A 27,756-nucleotide genomic window follows, 5' to 3' on the forward strand; every position below is an offset into this window, starting at 1 on the left:
CCATCACAGTACGGATCTATTATAGAGGGAAAATATTAAGAATAGAGGCTAATTAGCTACTCTTTTAATTATTTCAGCCAGAGCAGATTATTAGATTAATTACTTGCTGAAATATTTGTTTATCCAGTGGTCCTACAATATAAAAAGTCTATATTTTCAATTCAAGCTCATCAAATACATGCATAAATTACATTTTAAATTTTTGTACAGTTTCATGAATTTAGTATAATTAAACTATATTTTTTCTTGATATTTAAAAAATACAGATGTGACCTTTATGTAGATAATCGGTGGGGTTAATAAATATAATTCTAGTATTTCCACAATTTGGCATCAGGTAGCTCCTGGGCACCAGATTAGGTTGCACGCCTCCATTAGGAAATTGGCAGCAGATTCATCAGATCTTCTACGTAACTACAAAAATGTTTCTATGTTTGAAAAGACAGTAAATGTTTATACATATATTTAATATCTAATAAAATTTATAATTTTTTATTTTAAAGTTGTTATCGTGAGGTTGTACATTAGGAAGTTTCTTTTATTAAAGTTTATTTTTTGGAGATTTAAAAAGTACTTTCTCTCCTGAATGTTGGTTATACCAACGTGAACCCAGAATGATAGACGTTGATTTAAAAAGAAGAAAAGGCACAGCTCCTGCAAGTACAGGTAGGCGACACTGGTTTGGTCTCCACCTTCCCGTCCCTGTGACTGAGTCCTCCCGATGTGAATCGTGCTTTACCTGCTCACTGTTGCTTCAGTTGGCGTTAGAAGAGGCAGTGCTTCTAAATACTTGTAGTGGGATTTAATTCACTTACTTCGAGATTCGTAAGCCATAAAGGATGTACAGAAGAAGGTAGATTCAGGAGAGAGGAATGGAAGAAAAGTACCAGTTTATGACTGTAATAGCAAAAATCTTCTCTCCAGCAAAGTGGTGGTCTGGTTTTCCTTTCCCTTTTGTCCTCTTTCTCAGAACGGGAAGAAACCTGGGTGATACTCAGTGTGCCATGAATTAGAGTCACGGTGCACCCTGTTAGAACTCGTCGCTGTTGCTTGTAAACGGTGTAAGTTTACATAAGCAGTTTTAATTACCTGACAGCTTAGCAGGATCGTACGTGATTGTAAATTTGTTTTTTAATCTAATTTGAAAAGACAAATTTAGCTTCCAAATTAAAATGAAGACTAGCAATTAATACTCGTAATTTAAACAGTTTTTTAAAAGTCAGTAAACTAGCACTTGAGCATTTGATTTCCTGTTCGAATAGCACAGCGTTCATTCGCAGGTCCTGTCAGTGCTTCCCCAGCTGTTGGGTGCGGTCGGAGGAGTGAGACTTGCCTCGTTTTGTGCTCGGTTCTGGTCACCTGGTGGCAGCGTCTGTCTGTGTCAGGTCAGACAGGGCAGCAGGGCTTCTGTCAGGAGGACCTCTCCGCGTGACCTCCCAGCGCTGGCTCTTTTCTGCTTGGCTCACTGTCTGTCTTGGGGGGAGACACACCCTCCGGCCTTAAGAGAAAACGGCTTTGACAGTAAATGCCCCGCACACCTTGAATTGCTAGCATTGCCTGGTAATTTTAGAATATTCAGGGGTACAGATATTTTATGTCTCCTGTTGTCATTTTTGTAATAATTCTATTGCTTATACAGTCTAAGTAGGTGTTCTCTACTTAAGTCTGTGTATAACTGCAGAAAAGGGTCGTACTTAAATAAAAGCATAAATAATTTGGTTTTGGTTATTCGCCTAACCAGCTTGTTACGATGTATGGTTCTTGCTTATATAGCCGATGTTAGTTGAGAAGTGCTTCTTCAAGGTTCACGCCTGTAGTCTTGCTTTTAAAATACGTCTCTTCCTTTCAGCTTTTGTTCCGAACGATGTTGGAATACAGTTCAGAACTTGGCCCGCAGCCCTAAGAAGTGGAGTGAGGTTATGCAGCCTGTTAAATACGCCTTCCTTGGTTTAATTTGGATTAAACGATCCCCTTTAAATTGAGGAAGTGCCCCGTAGGAACTTTAAATGTATGTATAGAAGCATCAGATCAAAAAGAACATTCTTATCTGTGGACACAGTCTCATTCCTGGAGGTTGGTAGCTGCCTTGCTGCACCCACCCCATCCCAGGCACCGACCCTTGTGTGTGCTGTGCTTGACAGGAGTCCAGGCGGCCTGTGTCTGCGGAGGCTCCTGGCCCGAGCGCGGTCAACAAGCGGCAGGGGGTGGTCGGGCTGCTGCTCAGGACAGGGGCCTGCTGTGCACAGGAAAGTGTGTTTGGAGGTGTTTCGGGCTGAGGAAGTGGGCCGCCTGGAGAGTTGGCTGTAGACCAGGGCTCCCCGCACCACGTGGGCTGGGAGAAAGCTGGCCGGGGGGCCGGGGGCCGAGTACACATGGCAAATGTATCACCTAGCCCACATCTGCAGGCCTCTCCCCCACCGCAGAAAAGCCTCTCCTGCCCTTTGTGTCTCAGGGAGTCTGGTAAACACATACTGACCACTGCATTTAAAGAAGGGAGAGCGCACCCAGCTAGCTGGAGTTGAAAGGATTTGGCTGATGTGTGATATGGAATCCTTGGTGTAATAAGCATTTCTTACAGATCTTCCTAAAGCCATTATCAGTTTTTTGTCGGACTCAGAGTTTTAAGGTAAACCCTTAAGTTTTTGAGCTTTGCAGAAAATCTTGCCATATCTCTTAAGTTCGCATAAAGCTGAAGACTTTTTATCTGGTAAAAATCTCACAGTTGGAAAAAAATAGCAAATCTTTCAACTCGTTGATAGCAAATTGTGAAAGATAAATAGTTTTTCTTTTAGAAAAGTGATATACTTTAAACTTGATTTCTGTACTGCCATTTTTACTCTTTTGGTGAAGCGGCTAGGATTGTTAGTGTTCTGAAGAAAATTACTTCTGCAACTTCTGAAAACAAATTTTCTCTTTTTCTCTTATTAAAAGTAAATTTCTGTTTTGTTTATATAGTATTCCAAAGGTGATTTTTCTAATTTTATATTTATTTGTAATCTGTTAAATTTCTCCTGCATACTCACAATTAGAAAAATAGTTCCTTTTGAGAATGCTGGTAGCATGTTTTAGAAGCTTTATTTAACCAGAGAAACAGAATGTTGACTCGAGTGTGTCAACGAAAATAAATGATCTGTAATGGGAAAAGAATTTTATTTGATAGAAAAGAGTTTTATTTGAGCCAAACTGAGGACTGTAGCCCAGAAGACAGCCTCTCAGATAACTCTGAGGAACTGTTCCAGAGAAGCATGGTTTTCAGCACAGTTTTATATCTTGTCAGAACAAAGAACATCAAACATGTCAGGGATACAGACCAGCATGTACACAGCGAGTCAGTGTGGCCTTGGCACCTGGGAAGGGAATCTCACCATTCGAGGAGGACCAGCATTGGCGGCCCAGGGAGACAGGCATTTCATCTTTATTTTTAGCGTGGACATTCTTTACCTCTGGTCACTGTGCCCTTTTCTGTAATGTTTAAAGCAGACGTACAATGTATGTTTGATTGAACAGCCACAAACAGGCTGTTCTAGTTAGTATAAAATTCAAGTGAACTCGTGTATAAGCCGGAATGTCTTCCCCACACCTCAACACGTGAATGTTTCTTCTATCAAGTGTCAGTAATTCAGAAGCTTAGTCATTTTTAAAAAATTTTAAGTGTTTAAAAGAGTTTTTCTTCCAAGATGCTTCTTCCAAGCATCTGTAGATAAGATATATATGTTTTCTTTGATGTATTGGTAAAAACTCAAATACTAGTTCATGGAATTTAGAAGATACAGCTATACCCTAGGATTATTTAGTTCTCGAAATTTTTAGTATCCTTTTTTTTTTTTTTTCCCCCCCCCTACAAACACCATATAGAATTTTAGGACTGGAAATACTGTACTGATGGAAGTGTTGCTGTGTGAAGTTTTGTCAGGAGAGCAATCTTTCCCCATAGTTATTCCTCAGGTAACTTGGACAGATTGCAGCCAAGTAATCTTGATCTTATCAGCACACTGTCATTTGAGGGTATTTATTGGTTACTCTGCTTGGTGCCTCTAAAATAGCCAAGCTGTAAGGTCCACAATAACAAGTATGAAATCCTAGTGACGTTTTCCCTGTTACTGTTTTTGTCGCCTTTAATATTTTCTTGGTGAAATTTCCTTTTACGACTTAACACTCACATTTGCTGTCTGTGTAGAGGCCGACCGTTCACACATTGACAGAACCCCGCTAATCATTGTCCTCAGCTGTCCTAAACTCTTCCAGGGAGCAGAGTAAGCGTACTTCCCACTTTGTTCTCAGTGGTGGTTCAGAGTTTCAAATTCAGATCTTGTATCATAGAATCAGAATTTTAGAGCTAAAAAAGACACTAAGGCTTGTGTAGTTCAAGCCCTGATTTTTACAGGTGAAGAAGCACATGCCGCCTGTGACTCCTTCTGCCACAGAGCCGGGGGATCCCTGGGATAGGGAGCAGTTGTCAGCGTGAGCACAAATGAAGGAAAGCTGGGCTGTGATCCTATTTGATAAAAATGTTCGTCTGGGATAAAATCGTAGGAACAGTTCATTTCTAGAGAAAATCTACTCTCAAGAAAACACATGACCTCTCATAACTCAGTAATGCAGTTTTAAGTTTGAAAAAGACAAAGTCAAACACAATTTTACAAAAACTTTAGGCTCTGTCACTTGCAGAACGTCTTAGTGCAAACTAAGCTTCTAATGAAAACCGAAGTCCTGTGTATGTATGTATTGAACACCGTCCTTAGGTGGATATCGGGGCAGATAATTTAGTGTTTTCAGGGAAAATATACTAAGTAACATAATTTTCAGTTGTGTATAGTCTGCACTTAAATGAGAGCATGATATTATGAAACTTCCTAGTTACCCTCATTTATAACCGTATATTTTATATAACATATTTCTCTTAAACATATCAAGAGACACTGCTATCATATTGTGAGGTAAAACAGTCAAGAGAAAATAAACAGATTTCTTATATTTTAAAACCGTTTGCTGATTTTATGTTACAGAAACTTTTTTTCATCTTTTTCTTTCTTTTATAATAATGTTTGTTTATCATCAGAAGCACTTCATTATTTGTAATAATTTTGTGGGATATAAATATCGTCATGTAATTTAAGTTTAAAAGAAGTATCAGAATCCTCAAGTTTTATTTTTTTTTTGACACTTGATAGTAAATAATTTCTGACAACTGAGATTTTAAATGTTTTCATTAATTTTCTTCTCAAAGGACAATCCTCCTAATTCCCCATAAGATTACTCATTGCAAGACTTTTTCTGACCAGAGAAAGGAGCAGACCGTTAGAGGAGAGCGAGCTCTGGGCTCAGGCCCGGGCTCCCACTGCAGGGCTGGTCCCCGGGCTATGCAGGGCACCACCTGCCGGACCCTCGGCCCAGCACATCCACGGACGCGTCTGTCCCCAGGGTCTGGGGGCCGTCCTCGCCCTGCTGCTGTGCTGTCCTTGCTGCTATTCGACAGACACTTCCAAATAAGACATTAGTTCTTGGTAAGCTTTCTTTTCCTGATATCGTAGAAAATGATGATGCGGTTTCTAATAGAAGGAACACACATTCTTAATAGTTTCTGTCATTAAAGGGAAAAATAAATCAGTCTTTTAACAGTTTCAAAATTCAAGGTTTATTTAAATTAAACTATACAGGACTTAATATCATGCATTTAAATTAATGCTGTAAACACACCAGTTACGGGGAAAAACTTTTTCTGAGGATCTACTTAATGATCATTGTATTTTTTTGTAGGAATGGTATACAGTGTGTATTTAGGAAACTAGGAGGTGTTTTCCTTCTTAATCAAAAATTTATAGTCCTGAAACCTTCAAGGGTAGTAACTTAAAACGTTTTGAATTAAAGCATTCTCTTCTTGCACCTTTCAGTATACATGTTTACATGAATTACACATTTTATATAAATATTTAATGTGGTGCCAAGTTTGGGCTTTTTTACATTTCCTTTTTTTTAATAAATTTATTTATTTGTTTTTGGCTGCGTTGGGTCTTTGTTGCTGCGCACGGGCTTTCTCTAGTTGTGGCGAGTGGGGTCTACTCTTCATTGCGGTGCGTGGGCTTCTCTTTGTTGTGGAGCGCTGGCTCTAGGTGCATGGGCTTCAGTAGTTGTGGCACGTGGGCTCAGTAGCTGTGGCCACAGGCTTAGTTGCTCCGTGGCATGTGGGATCCTCCCAGACCAGGGCTGGAACTCGTGTCCCCTGCATTGGCAGGCGGATTCCCAACCACTGCGCCACCAGGGAAGTCCCTACATTTCCTTTTAAAGTATGTCAGAAAATTGATATTTTGATATTAATTTCTTGAATTCTACAATTAATAGCAGTGGTGACTATATAAACTTCAGAGGAAAATGTCATAAATCTTCAAAGCTTCCACACAAATTCCTCTTTGAGATGGGGAAAAAATCAATTATAAAAAATATTATTTCTTCATGCTTGTGTTTTCTTATTCTGTCATTTTTCTTGCTGTTTTAAAATATTGAATTCTACAAGTCTTCTTATCCTAGATTTAATGTGTTCCAAAGTAGAAGTGCATGTAAATAAAACATTTAACATAGTAGCTGAAACATCATAGGTATTTAATAAAATGCCGTTCCACTGAAAATATCCGTTCAAATGACTTGGTTTCTATTTCTGTAAAACCTGCCTGGTAGAATCTGTGAGGAGGTGGGGAGATAGCTCATACCGTATCGTGTTGAGTGGCTCATGATGGGAGGAGCCATGAAAGCAGACTCTTTGCTTATATTTTATTCACTTATGTCTTGATTTTCTGCCTCCACTGCCAGGATGTAAACACCTTGAGGACAGGCCTTTACCTGTTACCCACCACCGTATCCCAGGGGCCTGCGATTCCCAGCACATGGGAGGGCTCAGTAAAGACTTGTTTGATGCTACTGAATAACTGATACTATCATTGGCATAAAATCATTATTTTATAAATGGGTTTCATCTTTTGCCCTTGGAAACAAATCTATAAGCTTTTCATATTCTGTTAAGTTATAAAACAAGGAAGAGCATTCTTATTGAATAATTTAGTATCAGTCACTCAGTGTATATTGAAGGAATTACATGCGGAAGATCCAGCTGTGGACAGAGACGTAATATTGATCCTTATCCCCGAGAAGTTCTGATTGGAACTGTTAAGGAACAGCAGAAGGCAGAATGTTGAGTCAATGAAACGGTGTTTGTTCTCACTGCAGTCGGAGGGCAGGGGAAGTGGACAGCACTTTGAGCTGGAACAGCAGGAGGAGACTTGTGTTTAACAGGATGGGGAGGACGATGAAAAGGGTAGGAAGTGAGGCAGGAAAATGAATGATGCATTTTCATAGTGTCCTCTGCACCGTAAACACCCTGTAAATGTTTATTGAATTCAGCTTGTTTTGGAGGTCTTTGAATGCTCAGCCGCAGAGCTCAGAGTGCTGGTTATAGCACCTCTGCCGGCTGACTAGGCGAATTCTACCCATAACGCCAGCCTCTCACTAACGGGATTAGCAACACGGGGTTCCTTTCCTGGTGACTCTGGAGAACCATCTTAGAAAAAGTGTTTCCTGGTTCTTAGATAATTTGGGTTGGAATTCTGAGGGTTTTCTGGAAGACTTCTGAGAAGAGAATCAAGATAGCAGTATTTTGGTGGTATTAATCCAGGACAATAAAGAGAATGTCTTGACATTCTCTAGTGAAGTGTTAGGCTTCTAGAATATTAACAGTGTGGGGTGAAAAGGGTCCCAACTAGGTGGCTGGCAGTGGGAATAGAAATAAGGAATCCCATCCCACATCGCAAAGAAAGAAGTTGTGGTATTTGGAGATTTAAATTTTAAGGGGGACGTCAAAGATTTATGCTGTTAAGTCTACTCCACTAAACCCTGTACCTTCCTTTCCGAGTGCCAAGTTGCTTTTCAGAAAATGGTTTTTCGTCCTGATTTTCATGTTTATGGAACCCCCTCCCCTCCGTTGTGCTGAACGTTCATTCTGAAATGACACGTAAGTTACATGTCTGTATTAAGCCAGAGTAATAGATTTAATCCTCCAAATCTGTATGGTGGGAGTGGCTTTTAAAAGCTATTTAGAGAAAATATTTCTGGTTTTACTTTAGTAGATGTCTTCTTTAATAAAAAAGAATGGAACAGTTGAGCAAGAAATCTCTCAGAGAAGGGGTCCATTAAATCACTTAGTAAGCTCCGTGAGTCCATGGAAACGCTGCCTCTCTCTTCCAGGGCCACCGGGCCTTCACAGCGCCACGCTGGACCTGGACGGCGACGTGCGTGCCTCCGTGCCGGGTCACCTAGGCCAGACGGCGTCTCTGAAGAGGGGCAGCAGCTTTCAGCCTGGTCGAGATGACGGTGAGTGTCTCCCTCCCACTTTTATCTTTTAAATTTGTACTCGTGTAATAGCCAACGTTTTTCTCTTGGAAGATTCCATAATTACCTGTGTTACTGCTGCTGAGTATTACCAGCCATCATCCCTTCTACTTAAGCAACTACCCAGTAATTAAATTTAGATAATTAAAATGAATTTTACATTGTACATTAAAGAAATGTCATTTGATTTTTTAATAAATCATTGGGCACAGGTCAGTGTTACTCAACACATTTCTGTGGTTGAATTTTTAAAAATATGCCACAGAAAAAATTCTCTGAGAACGTCTTTAGGATGAAGGTTGCAACAAAAGTGAATCTCTGTAGTCAGTACAGAAAAATAGTGGACACCTTTTTAATGAATTGTAAAATTTGGTTTGAAAAGAGTTGTTTGTTTATTAATCATAAATTAGTTACTAATCATTTTTTCTACGATAAGGCATCTCAAATTGTAACTGTGTTACATTTCTTCCTGAGGTTGACATTTATCTTTTGTTTGTTTACCTATATGAGATACAAAACATGTTGGTTATAATGCATTTGTGTACCAATTAGATTAGATGCTATTAGTCACTGGTTACTTATAACCTCAATAATAGATATAAGAAATGCAAATAAGGTAATAGAAATACCTTACTTCTTATTAAGTTCAAATACCTCTAAAGATTATTTCAAAGTATTTCATATTATTCTTCTAAGTACTGGAGTAGAGATTTTTTTTCTAAAGTTTTATTAATAATATGAATGAATGTCCATCATAAGCACTAAAATCAAATGATACATTTGCACTAAATGAAGGGATTCCATAACTGTCAGTGTGGCTCTTCTTGTCCTGTGCCCATTCTCCACCCAGCCCACCAAACACTAGAGTAAACACCGGGAAGAGCAGAACTGTTTGATTCTGTGCATTGTGGTAGCGTGCAGCCCTCTAAGCAGACACAGCCAGGGCCTGACCCTGAAGTGCAGCCCACCTGAGTTTCAAAAAAATACTTCCTTTCTTTAATGAGTAGGATGACACATGATCTGTGAAAACCCTTTCCACACCCCTTCCTTGCCCTTATGTGATTCACTGCCACCAGTTGACATGCTAAGAGGCTTAAAACAGTTAGAAATTATACTTGAGGCTGACTGTAATCAATTACATCAGCTTGAACAGTTCAAATGTATCCTGCCTGGGGTTTGTCAAGCTTCTTGCATCTGTTTTATCGAATTCTGGGAATTTCCATCAAATTTGCAAAATTTTTGGCTATCATTTTGTCAAATATCTTTCTGCTGTGCTTCCTTTTCTGGAATCCCAACTGCATGTATGTTAAGCCAGTGGATTATCCCGTAGATCACTGAGGATCTGTTCCCCACCCCAGTTTCTCCACTCTGTGCTCCACTGTAGAGTTCATTGTTATGCCTTCAACTTCTCTGATCTTTTATCTTCAGTGTCTAAGCCAAAAGTTTCATGTACTTTTTCATCTCTAGAAGTTCCATTTGGTTCTTTTAAATATCTTCCCTTTCTTTCCTCATTATTTCATGTTTTCCTTTACTTGAACATTGTCCTTATGGGTTAATTCTCTCTCTGTCATTTGTGGCTCTGTTACTCTTGACTAGTTTTCTCCCTGGTTTCTGGTTCTGATTCTCCTTCCCCTGCCTTTTAGCCTGGTTAATCGTGTTTCATTGTTTCTCAGACATTGGGAGTGTTCGGTGTTGAGTGTCTGGGTTTTGTTCTCTTCCTTTAAAGAATGTGAGACTTTGTTTCACCGGTTACTTGCAAATAAGTTTGATTCATCCAAGGCCTGTGGTTAGTTGCTGGAGCAGTAGCCTGCCTTCTAGGGAGACTTAAGGCCACTCCTGAATGGCCTGGGGTCACTCAGGAGGACTGCTCCCTCCCCCGTGTGATTCCTGGGAACGCTTGGTCTTACTACTCCCTGGCTGCTCTTTGCCTGGCTGTGAAGTTCACTGGACATGAGCATGACTTAGGAACACTCTTACGTGGTTTCTTGGAGCTTTTTTCCCATGTAGTTCCTCCCTCCTTTCCAGAACTCTTCCCTGTATCGTCCACTCTCCCCCACTGCCCTGAACTCCATCTTTCCAACTCAGAAAGCCCACTGAGCTTTGCTTCAGTTCCTCCTCCCTTGACCTCTCTTGTCTAGAAATGGCAGGCAGAAATCCAGAGCGGCTGTGGGCTCCCCACCTGTCCCCTTCCCCTTCCCTTAGGGGTCACAGTCCTGTGCTGCCTATGAAACGCTTGTTGAGATATTCCCCCCGCCCCGACCCCCGCCCCACAGTTTTCTAGTTGTTCATGACCAGAGGTTAAATCCCGCCCTTGTTACTCCAGCATGGCTAGAAGTGAAAGCAAAGTAAGTCAGCTTTAATTTCTCCAGAGTTATTACTTGAAATTGGAACATTATGAGGGATTGCTTACAGTAAACAATAGCTGTGAATAAAGTTGAGGAAGCTCATTCTTGATCTTGTGATCAAAAGAAGCCTATGTTAGGACTTTTTTTTTTTTTTTTTTTTAAAGCGCTCCTGACTTATTTATTTATTTATTTATTTACTTTATTTTTTTGGCTGTGTTGGGTCTTCGTTTCTATGTGAGGGCTTTCTCTAGTTGTGGCAAGCAGGGGCCATTCTTCATCGCGGTGCACGGGCCTTTCACTGTCGCGGCCTCTCTTGTTGCGGAGCACAGGCTCCAGACGTGCAGGCTCAGTAGTTGTGGCTCACGGGTCTAGTTGCTCCGCAGCATGTGGGATCTTCCCAGACCAGGGCTCGAACCCGTGTCCCCTGCATTGGCAGGCAGATTCTCAACCACTGCGCCACCAGGGAAGCCCTACGTTATGACTTATATTGAGACAAATTAGATACTCCTGCCATATTCCCTTAGTTCTTTTCATCAGTCTTAGGCGATAACTCTTAAAGTTATTCTTTCAGTGATAGAGCATGTGGGAATTTATCAATAAGAAAAGAAAATCCAAAATCATTTTTTAGTTATAATGATCAGAATTTGGATGTAGTAGGCTTAGAAGGAACAAGGGGAAAGGGCTCTCAGTACACACATACACACGTGGGTGTAAAGAATCTGGGCCCCCTGCATTGGGAGTGTGGAGTCTTAGCCACTGGACCACCAGGGAAGTCACCACATTTACAGTTTTGAATCATCTCACTCAGAAATATGTCTCTAATTTTCTTTGGGTCTTCCTTTCTAGCTTTCAATAAAGTTTTATATATTTAAAAAAAAAAGATCAAAAACACATGACCCTCAGAATTGTTCCCTGTCACTGGGCAGGAGGCTGCAGGAGCCCGTGTGTTTTGCGAGAGCCCTGGTGCCTGAGTGCCAGCCCCTCGGTAACACGGCCCTGCAGCCAGTGTGCACCTCTGGTGGGGACACTCCATCCCAAGGGGAATTCAGACAAAATCATTTTATCAGTTTATCTGCTATAGAAAGATTCAACCAATGGAATCCAGAATCTTTTTGGAAACCTTTTGGAATTGGTTTATGTTTTTATTTATAGTTGTCCAGATACTTTTCCCATCATAAAATCATTTCACATAGAATACTTGTTAATTTTTTTTCTTTTTTTATATACATTCATTTATTTGTTTTTGTCTGCCTTGGGTCTTCATTGCTGCACGCTGACTCTCTCTAGTTGCGGCGAGTGGGGGCTACTCTTCGTTCCGGTGCACGGGCTTCTCATTGCGGTGGCTTCCCTTGTTGCGGAGCACGGATTCTAGGTGCATGGGCTTCAGTAGCTGTGGCTCGCGGGCTCAGCAGTTGTGGCTCACGGGCTCTAGAGCGCAGGCTCAGTAGCTGTGGCGCCACGGGCCCAGTTGCTCCGCGACATGTGGGATCTTCCCAGACCAGGGCCCGAACCCGTGTCCCCTGCATTGGCAGGCAGATTTTTAACCACTGCGCCACCAGGGAAGCCCAGAATACTTACTAATTAATGGATTCAACAAGAGAGAAGCTGAGTTTGCTTCCTATTTGTTTATTTTGTGGTTTTAAGTAGTGAGAAGGCGGTGCTCCCTCACTCCCTTGCGGTGGAGGCATCCAGTGCCGACTGCTCTCGGGAGCAGGTGGTGTGTGTGCGGGACGTGTGCGCACGCAGAGCACCTGGGTGTCGCAGCTTCAGACCAAGGGGGGCTCGTCAGCTTGGGTCACTTTCACGTGTTCCCCGCAGACCCGGCCAAGGATCTGTGAGCTCGGGAGCCCGACGAGCTCTCCCAGCATGGGATGCAAACCGGAGGTCAGTTCGGCTGCAGGAGCATGGATCTTTTGAAACTAATTTTCAAAAAATTAGTCTTTTGAAATTAATTTTGGGGACGATCCCGTGTAAGAGTCTGCTTGCACCCTTATGAGGTGGGTCTTCTCAAGCTTCAGGTTTTAGGTCTTGTCCTGTCTCCTGCCTTGTCCTTGGCCCGTGACACCAGACCTGTGGCCACACCGGGGCTGCTGCTGCCGCCGTTGGAAGGCAGCTCATGTCGGTCCGTGTTGAGTTGGTCTGTAGGTGATGGGGGTGGGGGGATTGGGAAATGGTTGGTGCTCGCAGACCTAATACATTCACCCTTATTCCCTCGAACTTATTCTTCCCACAAGAAATCTGTCAGACCTTGTTTCCCACTTTCTACAGTAACTGCGTTAAACGATGTGGAATCCAAGAGGCTTCGGTATTTTTACTTTCTGTTAAATTTATTTGTTATGGGAGGAGTTTTTAATTGCATGATTGTGCTTGAATATGTTCCTTTATGATAACGTGATTCCTTACTGAGTTTCCACCATGTAGGGTGCAGAGTGCATTTCTGACGGGTTAGTACGAGCCTCGAGTTAGTTACTGGCCATGGGGTGGCCTGTGGCATGGCTTTTTGAAGAGCAATACAACAACCTGAAGACAACAGGGTTGGAAAGCCGAAGCCCCTCCTCTGTGAAGCTCTCCTGTCCTGCCTCCGCTCCCCACCTGCCCCCCCAGGCCCGCTGAGCAAGCAGGCCCCTCTGCCCACTGTGCCGCCACAGGCGTTGGTAGTTGGTGGGAAAAGGAAATACTGGTCTGTCAGCAGATTAAAGCTCTGCAGCCCAAGTGGGACAGCATGGGACACGTTTTTAGGTGGGGGAGCAGCAGTATGTTCAAACACATTTTTAGTCTTGATTCAAAAGGATATTAATAGTATTTTATTCTTTTCCTCTTTAGCATGGAGATACCAAACTCCCCACCGGGTGGCATTTGTTGAAAAATTGACCAAGCTTGTTTTAAGTCAGCTGCCCAACTTCTGGAAACTCTGGATTTCGTATGTTAATGGAAGCCTTTTCAGTGAGGTATGTGTACAGATCTGACTATAGTTGTAGCTAAGTCGTGGGTTTCTAGTCTTAAAAATTTTAGATTTTGAAGTGACTTTTTTAAAGCCTCAGAAGCCCAAAGCCTCTAAGTATTGTCAGATGTTTTAAGATTAGTAGAAAATGCTGTAAAGCCCTAACACTTAATAGCCGTATGGCCTTGAACAAGTTAGTCAACTCTTCTGGGGGTCACTGTCCTTGACTGTAAAGGAGAATAGTGAGGGTCTCTCTCAGAAGGCAGGGGTGAGTGCTCTGGGAAACAGTGGCTTAAAGAATAAAAGAATCTGAATTGAGTATAATGCCAGTCAGGCCATGTGGTGGATGAAACTGTCGTGCAGTTGATGACGAACAAGTGATACAACAGGGATCAAATGTTTGCATCTTGCATGTGGGTCTCAAGTGAGAGGGAGCTTCCCAGTTGGAAAGAACTTGAAGATCCTGTTTTCTGGCCCCTAAGTGATCAGCCTGGAGAAGTTGTTTAAGGCTTTACATTCTCACAAGTTGCACGTGTACTTAGTGTCCTAATCATGTATAATTGGAGCACAGAAATTACGAGCGTAAAGTAACGACTCTTGACTTTTGTGTGTAGCACACAGATTCGGACTCGTCACTCAGTTGTCTCACGTCAAGTGCCCATGACAGGCCTCCAGGTCCCAGAATATAGACTCTGAGGCCCTTTGCCTGGAGGTCTGGTGGCTCAGGAGAAGACAGATCTGGTTTCGTATCTCCGAGGAGACTCTTCACAGCCCTGGGGAAGCTGGGAGAGGTGGGGTCTTCCTGGGGGTAGTGCACTTGCCAGCACAAAACTGTTTTTGCTCTTTTACACCAAGGACACCTCTGCAGTTTGACAGAAGGTGGTGGGTGTCTTGGTCCTCCAAGATCCATCCAGTCTCCTTTGACCACGGATATATGCTCACGCCGCTATTAAAGAAGTTTGCCACTATCTCTTTTCCTTTTAACGTGGGAGATCCCTAGATGTTTGTTTAAATCAAAGGTTAGTTATCTAAACCATAAAATTTGCTTAGTACATGAAAAACAGAAAAATAATAGTGCATGCAAAAAACAGACTCCTTCATGCAGAAAACGTATCTCTTAAGCATGAGTTATCCCTGTATTTTTTTCTTCTGTTAATTTCAGCAGTGTATCAGTTACTGACACATTCAAATATTATAGCAATAAATAACATACCTCACAACTCTTTCATGTCCATTTTGTATTACCTGGTTATTATACAAAAGCTTTGTTGAAAAGTTAACTGTACAGAGGAGGTCAGTCTTCCATAAAATATGTGTAGAGTTTGGCTGGCCTTCATTGCTGCCTGAAGAAGAGAGTGCCTTCAGGTGTCCTGAAAAAAGTTTTCTCAGCGTTGTGCTTTCAGACATGCCCGATCAGCCCGCATTTTTGTTCATGGCAGCTGGATGAGAGTGGCGGCCTCTGTGGTGGGGAAGGTTTGGGTTTCTTGCCTTTTGCTGCAGTGGGGGACAGCCACCCCCTGCTGCCGTGTTGTACCCTCCCCCTCTTACCTGCTCCCTCTGAAGCAGAGCTCGTGTGAGACGGCAACGGGGAGCTGCTTCCACGCCAGTGCTGGACAGCTGCGTCCACCGCGTCTCTGGCGGAGCGCCAGGGCTAGAGGAGGACGCCCAGTGTGTGTCGCGTACCGGCTGTGACCTTGGGCAGATACCGCTACTTCTCAGCCTACTTCCAGGGGGATGGTTTGCGAATTAGATGAGTTAATATTAAGTGAAGTGCTTGTAACAGTGTCGGGGAGATAAATAAGAATTTGCTCTTATTATTTGGAGTAAATATTTATTCCAGCATTTGAAGTGTCATTGGCCTGGCACACAGTAGGTGTTTCGTGAACAAAGCTTAGTAGTGGTGAGAAGTGTGGGACAGATGTAGAACAGAGACGTGCTGAATGCTGCCGAGGCGGGTTCTCGCATCTGAGGGGGCAGAACCCAGGAAACGGCTGGAAACCTAGCTTTGTTTCCAGCCGAGTGTTTTCCTTCCAACTGGAGCGGTTTCTGGAGGTGGCCCCCACGCATGGACACTAGTTGCCTCATCTTGCATCTTTTTAGGCTTTTTTGATCTGAGATGATTTAGTGAAGAGGGAAGGTATTCTCCTTCTCACAGGTTATATGCCTAGTTGTGTAAACGTCTAAATGAAGTGTTTGGTTGCAGATGAGGAATAAATGAGCTCAGGAGTCACAGCACTGGAAAATCATTGTGATCAGTTGTGCTGAGTTGGGTGTACCTGTGGAATTTCTAACTGTTTATACTCATAAACTTTTCTTAAAAGTTTATGGTAATAATTATTAAGTGTAATTCACTCTACAGATTTGGGCATGTTTTTAAACTAAGTGACCCTCTGTTGAAAAGGCAGAAAGACACCAGAGGACAGTGGAAGGAATGGAGGAGTTAGCACAGGCTGCCATCGTGTCACGAGTGAGATCCAGAGACTTCATTACGTTGGTATTGGGACGAGTTCCAGGGTTTCAGTCTCGTACAAGAAAGCTCTCTAACATTTAAACACAATGTCTTGGAATTTCTTATTTTCTCTTGTTGTAAAACTGTTTTGTTTTATTTCGAGTTCATCTGTTAAAAGATTTAGATGGAGTTTCCAACAGTTTAACAAATAGTTCTTCAGACCAGTCAAGGCCATGTGAAGTAACACATGTGAATCAAAACAGTGCGATCTAGCCGTTGGTCTTACCACAAAGTAGTTTTGGTCTGTGTGTGCAGGAAAGAGTTAAGGTTTTTAGCTAGCAAAATGGTTAATAGTAGGTTAAGATTTTACCTTTAGATATATTTTAAATATAGTGTATTTTGAGGTGAAAACTTTTAAAGTATCCAAATAATTTTTAAACTTTAGGAATCAGCATTTTTAAAAATTGCGTAACTCATAGTATGTAAATTAAAATGTATTTCCTGTTCCAAAATTAAATTTTCTTTTAAAAGTAGGGCAAAGTGTACATAATTCAGCATGTTGGAGATGTTCAACTCTTCATCAGATTAAAACAATAAGTAACGATTTTTTTAACAATTGCAAGAGGTATGCCTTACAGGTAGTTCCCCTACCCTCTCCACTTCTTTTATGTTTGGCGACAGGCCCTCGATGTTTATAAACAGTTATTCTGTACAGTAGGTGTCGTCATGCGTGCATTAGCACCTGTTTGGTGGGCAGAATTGTTCTGGCAAAGTTTAACCTAAATTTTGGTATGACGTTTTTTAAACAATTGATTTTCACTCTTTTGATTCAAAAACATTTCACAGAACAAAGGACTGTGAAATAATCTTCCCATTGAACAAGCCCATTGTATAAAAAATTCAGCATTAGGTACTATGGCAGATACAACCAGAAAAGACCCCATCTGACAGGACACTTGCAGGTTTGTATGGGCTTGACCCTTCCCGGGGACAGATGACACCTTCTTCCAGAGGCCCTTCCCATCCGTCCTCCACAGCACAGTGAGCCAGGGCTCAGAAAAACAACCAATAGGGTGTTGGCTCTGTTTCCAACCGTGTATAATATAAAGAGAATGAGCTTTACTCTTAAGGAGTTGGCTCGTGTGACTGTGGAGGGTAGCAAGCCCCAAAGTCCGCAATCAGCACGCTGGAGACCCTGCAGTTCCCAGCTGGAGGCCAGCAAACTCCAGACCCAGAAGCACCACCGTCTCACCTTGTTCTGCCCAGGCCTTCTGCGGACACCAAGTAGGCAACCTGAAATTCAAATTTGGGCCTCAGAGGAAAGATTTGGGCTGGAGATGTAAATTTGGAACGGTGATCTTGTGATTTATAATAAGAAATATATATTTGATCTTGCTCACTCTTGATACTGTGACTTCCTAAGTGAGGAGTGGTAAAAGATGCCTTTTGTTGTGATAATGAGTGTCTCCCACCTGAGGATGGGGGCTAGTTGTCTGGAGGACCAACCCTGTGTTTAGAGGGTAGGAGCTTTCAGTCCCACCGCCAGACCTCGGGGAGAAGGGCCGGAGGCTGAGTTCAGTTACCAGTGGCCAGTGATCTAATCAATCATGTCTACTTAATGAAGCCTCCATAAAACCCCCAAAGGACACGTGGAGGTTGGGGAGAGTGTCCCACCTGCAGAGGGCAGGGGACTCTACCCCTTTCCCCACACCTCGCCCTGTGTCTCTCGTCTTTGTAGCTGGTCAAACTCCGACATGAGCCCCTCTGGTCATGCCTCACTGCAGCTCTAAAACGCTTCAGTTACTTCTCGTTTGTCCTAAAAAGCATCAATTTCTGTAAATCCTGGTATACAAAGAATTTTGATGGTTGTTGGCCAGTGAACTTAGAAATTTGCTTATTGAATTATTATTGTGAATTTGGGGTTTAGTTTTTTTAAAAACTAAACTTAAATTCTTTTTAAAGCGCATCTCTACAAAGAAAAAAATGATAAAAGCTGCACGATAAGTGTAAATGAGCTCCAGAAGAGGTGTGTGTGTGTGTGTGTGTGTGTGTGTGCGCGCGCGCGCGCGCGTGCGTGCTGGCCTCTTCTGTCAGGGTGTCTGATACTTTGCTGAAGACGTCAGCGACCCGTATCCTTGTCTTACTCCTTCCCGTCAGTGGTGTTGGTCCTGTAGACCGACTCTCCACCCTGTTTCTCTAGCTTATACCTTACATAGAAATGGCATTCCTTGAAGTGTTTTTAAATTACCTTGGCGTCAATGTCATATTTATTTATAATGTAGTTGTTCCTAACTAGAAAGTTCTCTAACCAAATACACCAGTATTTTCCCTTTAAAGGGTAACTTTTATATTATGTTGGTGAAGTATCTGAATTTTCTTTTACATTGTACCATTTTGTGATTACTTCTTCCTTTGGAAAGTTCCCTAAGTTTGCCCTGCTAGGACATTCTGTATAATAATATTTAGTTGTTAGAAAATTTGGTAATAAAAAGTTAACTGAAATCCAGTGGAACAGATTTCTCTTTTAATCAGTGTAAAGTGGTCTTCTACACATTAAGGAGAAAGAGAAATCAGAGGAAAACATGGCTATCAGTAAACAGATAACAATCAATTCTAGAATACATTCCCTCCTAAATTAGACTGTAAAGCCCCTGGAAGAAGAGCAGTGATGTGTAATTTTTTAAAAATAAAATGCCAGCGTTAATGCTCATATTCACGAAAACTATCGGGAGGAGTGGAGCAGGGTGTCCACAGGCGTCCGGACACTTGTCCAGAGCGTCTGCTCCTCTCGTTTCTGCACCCACCGCCCGGGAAGTGGTGCTGGAGCGGCATTGTGGACTGAATGCCTGTAGGCTTAACTGTAGAAAACTGTGGATGAAAACAGCATGTGAAATTCACCTACAGAAAGTTTCAGTTTAATACTTAGGTTTATTTATGAGAATTGTACTTAAAGGTTTTAGGAAGATGAATAGCTTCTTGTTGGAATAAGAAGGGTTTTCTAATTAGTCATCCTTTAATCAGAAACTTAGATTACTTCTTATACATTCCTTTTAATCAAGTTATGACTATAGTTCACGCTTTCTTTATATACAACTGCTAAAGCATTTCTTTTTTTTTATAAATTATTTCTAAAGACAACTAATTTTTTTTTTTTTTTTTTAATTTTTAAGACTGCTGAGAAGTCAGGCCATATTGAAAGATCAAAGAATGTAAGGCAAAGACAAAATGATTTTAAGGTGAGTGAAGGATAGGTATGTAGACTTCTTCTTGGGGTAGGGTTTTCTCAACCAAGGTGACTAGAGACCTTGACCTACATTGAAGACATTTGTCTTGTGCAGGCCGACTCTTCCAGTTGATTTAATCAAGTTGATGCCTTTTAATGTAGTTTTGCTTGTTCATTATTGTCTAGAAAATGATCCAGGAAGTAATGCACTGTCTGGTGAAGCTGCTCCGCGGGGCTCTGCTCCCGCTCAGCGTCGCGGAGGGCGGAGGGCGGCAGTGCAGAGGCTGGGAAGTGAAGGCCGAGCTCTCTGGGCAGGGGCTCGCTCACGCCATCCAGACTCTCCGGTAAATGTGGGCGTGTTCTCCGGAAAAGGGGGAAAAGCCACACACTCAGTGTGGGATATGATTTTTAATACACTCAACACAGAATTTTACTCTCTCCTTTTGTGTCCACTGTTTCCCGTGGGTCATCTGATAACTAAGCTCTTAAACCTCGCTGGTGCTTTTGTCTGATGAGAATGTCACCTTTTTCATTATTTAGTTCAGTGTCACTGTGATGTTATCCCTGTTAATGGGCTTACTTTCCCCATGTTTTCAACATAACGCTGTAGCTTATAAGCACCATCGTGAATCGTTGCGGGTTGGCCAAAATGATGTCGGGAATTGCTTCCAGATCCCGCTCTGCTGACATTTGTTTTGCTGTGTTTGTTCTACAGGCTTACTTATGAATCCTTGACTGCCCTTGAGATTCCTAATGACCTGTTACAGACGATCCAGGACCTCATCTTGGATCTTCGAGTGCGTTGTGTGGTGGTTACACTGCAGCACACAGCGGACGGTATGTTGAGAAAAACTGATGACATTGGCTAGACAACAGTTATTTGCACATGCCACTTCTTTCCAGCTTCCAAATCCTTAAAAACATGAAAGATGCTCTTATAGAAATCTGAGTATTTCAGACTGTCTATAGCTGCTCAATATAATTTTTTTCCTTTTTTGAAACTTTTCAAATCTACTTACTTTGAGATGCCAGACCATATATAAATTAAGATGGGTATACTTGAAAAATATTTAAGGATATAAGAACATCCTTATGGAAAATGTTAAGTGGAAAAAGTAGAATATAAAATGTGTATAAAAGTATGATCCCAATTTTGAAAATATATATATTTAAAATTTTTAATTTAGAAATATCAGCATAAAATCAGAAGAAAGACTGTTAACAGTTTCTCTTTGCCGCAGAAGTTATAGGTGTTCATTTTCTTTATACTTTTATAGAGTTTTCAGGATTTCTGCATATAGTCATAAACAATAAAGGTTATCTTTACAAAGCAGCCTTTCGGGTTATTAAACATTTTCAGAAACAATCAAGAACATTGTTGTGAAAGGTGCAAGCCGTTGGTCTCTGTCCCAAGGACTTTGTTGTAGGCAGGCTGTGTCTGCACAGAACCGGCCCCTGGCCCAGGCCGGGGCTGAGCCCTCAGGTGTGCACCGGTCGTGTCCTTCCCGCCGTGGGGATCGCGTTGTCATCGTCAGGAGCATACAGCACGGAGAGAGAGTCCGCTTTGGTCATCAGAAATGTTAGGGGAAAGTGCCGTGTGTCTTATATTGTACCTGTTCAATATTATCAGGAGTGCTGAATGACTACTAAGTTGTTGTCTGAAGCTATCACTGAGCCTAGCCCAGCATTCACAGTAGACAGTTTTACTTACATTAATGTTGTATTAGAAAAATCCAGTGAGTGATACACATTTAAATCCTTGAGTCTACCAGAATTATATTCTCTCCCTGCTTTCACTGATTTTTTTACAAACTTATATAAAACAATTAAAAACCATAACCTTTATGCATTTTTATCTCTCTGAAGTTCAGTGAGATAATTATAATAAGACGTGCTCGTGTACTTGTGTTCCCTGTAGAAGTAAAGAGATTGGCTGAAAAGGAAGACTGGGTTGTCGACAGTGAAGGCCTGACGTCCCTAGTAAGTTCAAATTCTTTTCGGTGATTAATCATTAGTGTCTGTTATATTCAAAGTAATTGACTTACTTTGATAAAGAGCATATGCTCTCTATTGCAACTCTAAAACGTTTCTGGAAATGGAAAAGCAAACTTCTTAAAGTTTTCCTTCTCGGAGTCGTTTTTGCTTAACACTAACCACAGGTATTTAAAAATTAGTAAAAATAATGGATCCCCCTTTAGAGCGATCTTTCTTCATCCTGTGACTCTTAACTGTTTTTTGTTGAGTTACATTTTTTAATGTAATTCTCAGTTACCCAGCAATTTGAATTTTTCAGAAAAGCAGGATAGGAAACCAGTGCTGTTGCTGGGCCCTAAGGCAAAACAGGCAACAGCGAACTTCTCCAGACGCATGCAGGGGTCAGGTGGGCAGTTAAAACCATGGTCTGTTCGCTCTTTTCAGACGGGGCTTTGAGATTTTCAGAATCCCCTTGAAAAAAGTGTTAGTGTTAGAGTTCGTGAGTTCTCATGTTTTCGAGTCTGTCCCATGGATCCCACAGCAACCTGTATGTGGGTGTCAGGCAAGGTTAAAACATTCAGTGGCTTAAAACAAAGGGGCATTTCCTTTTTCTCTCCCACTAAAGAGGTTGGGACTGGTGTGGCAGCTTTGTCATGTAGTACGGGCAGTGTCCAGGGCTCCTCCGACTCCTGCTTTGTGACCCTTAGTGCGGCTCCTCTCTCAGGATGGCCTCCTGACATGGGACGGCCACTGCAGTTCCAGCCACCACGGCCTTACTCCCGTCAGCAGGGAGGGCCAGCATTTTCCCAGGAGCCACAACTGACAACTCTGTTTACATCTAATCGGCCATAATTTATCCACGTGCCTCCCCTGTCTGCAACGGAGGCTGGAAAAAATGTAGTTTTTCAGCAGACCACAATCCTGGCCCCAACAGTTTCTGCCTTACCTTAGTAGACAGGTACAGTAGAATAAAACGGCCTGACTTGCCCACATTCACAAAGTAGTGGGGCTCAGGTTGTTGAGGAGCAACCATCCCTTGTAACATTTCTTCACGTCCTTGAATTTGTGTGCTTGTCCACAACCTTCCTCTGACAGTTGGGGAATTTTTTTTTGAATTTTATTTTATTTATTTTTTTATACAGCAGGTTCTTATTAGTTATCCATTTTATACATATTAGTATATATATGTCAATCCCAGTCTCAGCTGGGGAATTTTTGACAAGTTGAAATTCTTCCTTTCCTCCAAAGTTCAAGGTTCTTTCTTAAGTTAATACAAAGCTATACAAGTGTGTGTTTGGAACAGCAGTGCTTACTTCCAAATTTTTGTAAATTAAATCATGCTTGAAATTAGGGAAATTTATTTTTAATAAGTCATAATTATATATATATATTTTTTTAAATCTTATTATTATTTTTCGCTGTGTTGGGTCTTCAGTGCTGCGCATGGGCTTTCTCTAGTTGCGGCGAGCAAGGGCGGCTCTTCGTTGCAGTGCGAATGCTTCTCATTGCGGTGGCTTCTCTTGCTGCAGAGCGCGGGCTCTAGGCGCACGGGCTTCAGTAGTTGCGGCACACGGGCTCAGTAGTTGTGGCTCGCAGGCTGTAGAGCGCAGGCTCAGTAGTTGTGGCACACGGGCTTAGTTGCTCCACGGCATGTGGGACCTTCCCAGACCAGGGCTCGAACCCATGTCCTCTGCATTGGCAGGCGGATTCTTAACCACTGCACCACCAGGGAGGTCCCTGTAATTATATTTTAAAGGATTTAATTTTAATAAAAATTTGTTTTGATTTATTTGGTTTATTTTTCACAAGTATTTATGTTTAAATACAAACTATTCTATAACTAAATATTGGGTTGGCCAGAAGGTTCGTTCGGTTTTCTCCGTTAAGATGGCTCTAGTAGCACTTAGTTGTGTTTAACTTCATTTGAAACAATTTTGTTAGATTGTATGTGACACCTGTCATATCAGCGTGCATTTAAAAAAAAAAGACATCAAAATTGGTGAATTTTTGTGTAGCCATTTTAATATTGAAGATGGAAGAAGACAAGCAACATTTTCAGCATATTATGCTCTATTATTTCAAGAAAGATAGAAACGCAACCAAAATGCAAAAAAAGATTTGTGCAGTGTATGGAGAAGGTGCTGTGACTGATCGAACATGTCTAAAGTGGTTTGCAAAGTTTCGTGCTGGAGATTTCTCGCTGGACAATGCTCCACAGTTGGGTAGACAGGTTGAAGTTGATAGTGATCAAATCGAGACATTAATTGAGAACAATCAATGTTATACCACGCGGGAGATAGCCGACATACTCAAAATATCCAAATCAAGTGTTGGAAAATCATTTGCACCAGCTTGGTTATGTGGATTGCTTTGATGTTTGGGTTCCACATAAGTTAAGCGAAAAAAACCTTCTTGACTGTATTTCCGCATGCGAGTCTCTACTTAAACGTAATGAAAACATTCAGTTTTTAAAACAAATTGTGACGGGCGATGAAAAGTGGATACTGTACAATAATGTGGAATGGAAGAAATCATGGGGCAAGTGAAATGAAGCACCACCTACCACACCAAAGGCCGGTCTTCATCCAAAGAAGATAATGTGTGTATGGTGGGACTGGAAGGGAGTCCTCTATTATGAGCTCCTTCCGGAAAACGAAACGATTAATTCCAACAAGTACTGCTCCCGGTTAGACCAACTGGAAGCAGCACTCTATGAAAAGCATCCAGAATTAGTCAACAGAAAACGCATAATCTTCTATCAGGATAACACAAGACCGCATGTTTCTTTGATGACCAGGCAAAAACTGTTACAGCTCGGCTGGGAAGTTCTGATTCGTCTGCCGTATTCACCAGACATGGCACCTTCAGATTTTTATTTATCGGTCTTTACATAATTCTCTTAATGGAAAAAATTTCAATTCCCTGGAAGAGTGTGAAAGGCACCTGGAACAGTTCTTTGCTCAAAAAAGATAAGAAGTTTTGGGAAGATGGAATTATGAAGTTGCCTGAAAATGGCAGAAGGTAGTGGAACAAAAGGGTGAATACGTTGTTCAGTAAAGTTCTTGGTGAAAATGAAAAATGTGTCTTTTATTTTTACTTAAAAATCAAAGGCACTTTTTGGCCCGCCCAGTCTTTAGAGGAGGGAGGCGTGGAGCAGACTGGGCCAGCCAGCGCAGCAGCCACTCGGCGCACAGCTGCAGACTCCAAGGAGAGAAGCGGGCACGGAAGAAAAGCACGTCTCAGCTTTCTGTATTGACCGCGTGTTGCAATAATGCTTTGATATATTACACGTTATGAACTAAAATATAGGTTTTTCTTTTACTTTTCTTATTGTGGTTCCTGGAAAATCTAAGATTACGTACATGACGTGTGTTTGTGGCTCACACTGCACTTGCGTTGGGCGGCACTGGTGTGGAGGGAAGGCCCTGTGCTGCTTCAGCGTCTGGTCCGGTTACGTCCTCAGTTCTGTCTCAGTAGCCGTGCCATCTTCAGAAGCCACTTAACCTCTCTGCCTCTAGTTAAAGAAGCGGAATGTTTGTTCACAGTGTTGTTGGTTACGATTAAATGAGATGCTGTAGAAAAAAGCTGTAACCTACAAAGCTTTATACACATACAGAGGATTTTAATTTATTAAACTAATACTTGTAATACTGGGACCACTATGATAAAAATACCTTAAATGTACATAAAGCCTTACTATTACCAAAACTCTATCCTATGCCCCAGTCTTCCCTAATTATCACAGCAGGCCTGGATGGCAGGCCAGAGACATCGCTGGACCAGCACCGCTGAATTACTGCCCCAAATGAAACAAGCCAGGCAGAGCAGACAGCGCAGTCCTGACCCTGGGTTCTTAGTACCAGCTTCAGATCATCTTGTGCAAAGAAAAAGATGTGTGTTCAGTTTGAGAAAACAGAGCATCTGTTTTCAAGGATTTATGTTCATTAAAAAAACAACAACAACAAAATATGAACAACTTAGTCATAAAATAGGTATTGGCTTCAGGTTAGTGTTTTTTGTGCACAGAGTCTAGTGTGCGCGTGTGGTGGCTGCACGTCCAGGTCCCCAGTGTGTGCGCGTGAGGCAACAGCCACCTCTAAGGTTGGTTGGTTGTTTGTAGAAGATAAGCCCCCATGAAAGTCCTTCAGAGTGGTTACTGGAGAGACTTGTTTCTAATAAATTTAAAGTTTATAACATGGTAAGAAACTGTAACCATAGAATAGCTAGTCTCATGTTTGGTGACACACAAGCCAGAGATCTAAAGCCACTTACGGGTGATTTGGTGCCAGCCACTGTGTCTCACTGGACGTTGTTGAAGAAATGTGCTAATAATCCCATAGGCCTCTGGGAGCTGAGCCTGCTGTCAGCTGTGGGCACAGACTTCCCGTGAGAGGGAAGGTACATCCAGGCTTAGAGCAATGTCCAGGGTCCAGCTTTGAGTGTTTACCTAACATCTGAAATTCTCAGGTTTTGAACAGAGAGTCAGTTGTCTCAAAGGCTATTACATACACTACTTTACATTTTCTTAGCATTTCCATAGTACTGATCCCATTTGTTTGAAATAAGGATGTTTTTCTTTCCCTGTGAGTCCTTATCAAGTTAAAGAAATGCACATGAGCTTTGCCCCCATGACTGTGCTTTCAGCTGAGTGTCTGAAACAGCTCGTTGGAGAGCATCCTGTTTTCCACTCATGTTGAAAATGTTTTCTGCCTTTTTTCAGTTTGGATAATTCTGAGAATTTTCTCCTTTCAGAATAACTGGAATGATATGTGATAACTTACAATCAGCCAGCTTGGGTGATTCACTGACAAAATGCAGAGATAGTGCCTTTTCTTTCTTTTCAGAAAAAAGAAATCGCAGCTGTGTAGACTCATGTGCTCCCATTCCCACTGGCAGTGCTCTCCGGGCTCTCTGTTCACATTCTAAGGCAAGACAGTTAGGAAACGGCACAGGAACAGGAACATTGAACTGCCTGCCATTGGATTTGGGGTTGAATTCCCAGTGTTATTATTGTAACATCTTAGATTTTCCTACCTTCTGGGGCAGGTAGGTGGGTTCGTAAGGCCGGTGTCTACCAGGACTTTGACACTTTACTTTCTGTAGGCGGTATTTTCTCTCACATCCACCCCTGCCCCCGCCCCCAACCTTCTTTCTCTGCACTTAGACTTTTGCATGTTCTTTATGGTGCCCTCTGGTGGCTCCAAAGTGCAGTATTAAAATGACATTAAGTTGAGGTGCTATTAGTTTTTCTTAAGCCTGGATTCCTTTTTGTGACAGAGTAAACTTGTCTTTCTTTGGTTTGTATACAGGTGTGTCTTTTTTTCTGTTCGATTTTTCCCTGAGTTCTTTTAGTAATTGAAGCAGATTTTGCCCAGAGCTGGTTCAGCTGAACTGAGCCTTGCCCTGCCCCGCGCAGGCTCGACCAGGCTCTGGCCCGTGGTGGTGACTCGGCGCCTCCAGGCCGCTCCTGTCTCTGTCCGCGGGCGGCCCCTCTCGCCCTTGGTCTCAGCTTGGATGTTGTCACTGGCTCAGGGGCGTCTCCGCGTAGGGCAGAGCCCCTCCGTCAGCTTTCCTCTGAGTGCCCGCTCGTTCTCTTCATGCCACTGACCCTACTCTGCAGTCCACTTATGTTATTTCTGTACTTTTTTTTTGTAAAAGTGACGGTTTTGTCGACTCCATCCCAGAATGTACACGTAACGAGAACACGTGTCACCGTCCCCTGGAGTGGGCCTGGCACGAGGAGGTGTAGTTAGGGCTCATTCAGACTCATCCTGAAGCCCATTTGTTGGACATATATTCAGGTTTCATTTCTGACTTGATGGACATAGAAGGTGACTGTAGAGATGGTTTGGAATGAAAGGTGTCGGCCTTCCTCTGGGTCATCGTACTAACGTCCCCTGGGAGATGAGGAAGGCCCGGGAGATGGAGCTCGTCCCAGAGTATGTTACGTCTGTGCTTCATCCCGGCATCTGCCTCTCAGGAGAGTAGAATTTTGAAGAAAAATTCTCATTCTACCCAACTTCTACTCTAGTTGAATTAGATGTGCTTCCAACTGTCAAGATTCGTGGTCTTTAAATATCAAGTGCAGAACACGCCAGGTCTAGGTCCGGGTGGCGGGGAGGCTGTGTGTGTCTCCATCCCTTTCCGCACATCTGGAAATCTGGGCGTCGGGGCCGAGTTTGCTTCTGCTCGGAGTCTGCCTGCCCGCCCAGGTCCTGTTGCTTTTGTCTTCTGCAGCCGTGCCAGTTTGAGCGCTGCGTGGTGCACTCACTGCAGTCGCTGCGAGACGTCCTGGAGTGCAAGCCCGGAGAAGCCAGCGTGAGTGTCTGAGAGCAGCTGTCCGCGGCGGGGGCCGGGCAGCCGGGGGCTCCCCTTCAGGTTTGGGTCATTGCGATGCCAGAGCTGCTGCCCTGTCACTCAGGCCACAGTCACTCGGCCCGAGGCCAGC

At 42.5% G+C, this 27,756-nt stretch overlaps 1 protein-coding gene across 2 annotated transcripts in view; it reads left to right on the forward strand.

Moving 5' to 3' along the window:
* EXOC2 (exocyst complex component 2) overlaps window positions 1-27,756 on the forward strand; it is a 156,423-nt gene that overhangs the window by 77,474 nt on the left and 51,193 nt on the right. For both annotated transcript variants that reach the window (XR_009009545.1, XM_057555106.1), the window contains exons 12-18: window positions 8,233-8,358; window positions 13,545-13,669; window positions 19,282-19,347; window positions 19,521-19,678; window positions 20,050-20,171; window positions 21,253-21,314; window positions 27,546-27,626. Coding sequence is in view for 1 of the 2 variants with exons in the window: in XM_057555106.1 (XP_057411089.1) it covers window positions 8,233-8,358; window positions 13,545-13,669; window positions 19,282-19,347; window positions 19,521-19,678; window positions 20,050-20,171; window positions 21,253-21,314; window positions 27,546-27,626 (740 nt within the window). In the remaining variant the exon portion in view is untranslated. The remainder of the gene's footprint in view (window positions 1-8,232; window positions 8,359-13,544; window positions 13,670-19,281; window positions 19,348-19,520; window positions 19,679-20,049; window positions 20,172-21,252; window positions 21,315-27,545; window positions 27,627-27,756) is intronic.

This window comes from Balaenoptera acutorostrata, chromosome 10 (assembly GCF_949987535.1).
Source record: "Balaenoptera acutorostrata chromosome 10, mBalAcu1.1, whole genome shotgun sequence".
Taxonomy (NCBI): Eukaryota; Metazoa; Chordata; class Mammalia; order Artiodactyla; family Balaenopteridae; genus Balaenoptera; species Balaenoptera acutorostrata.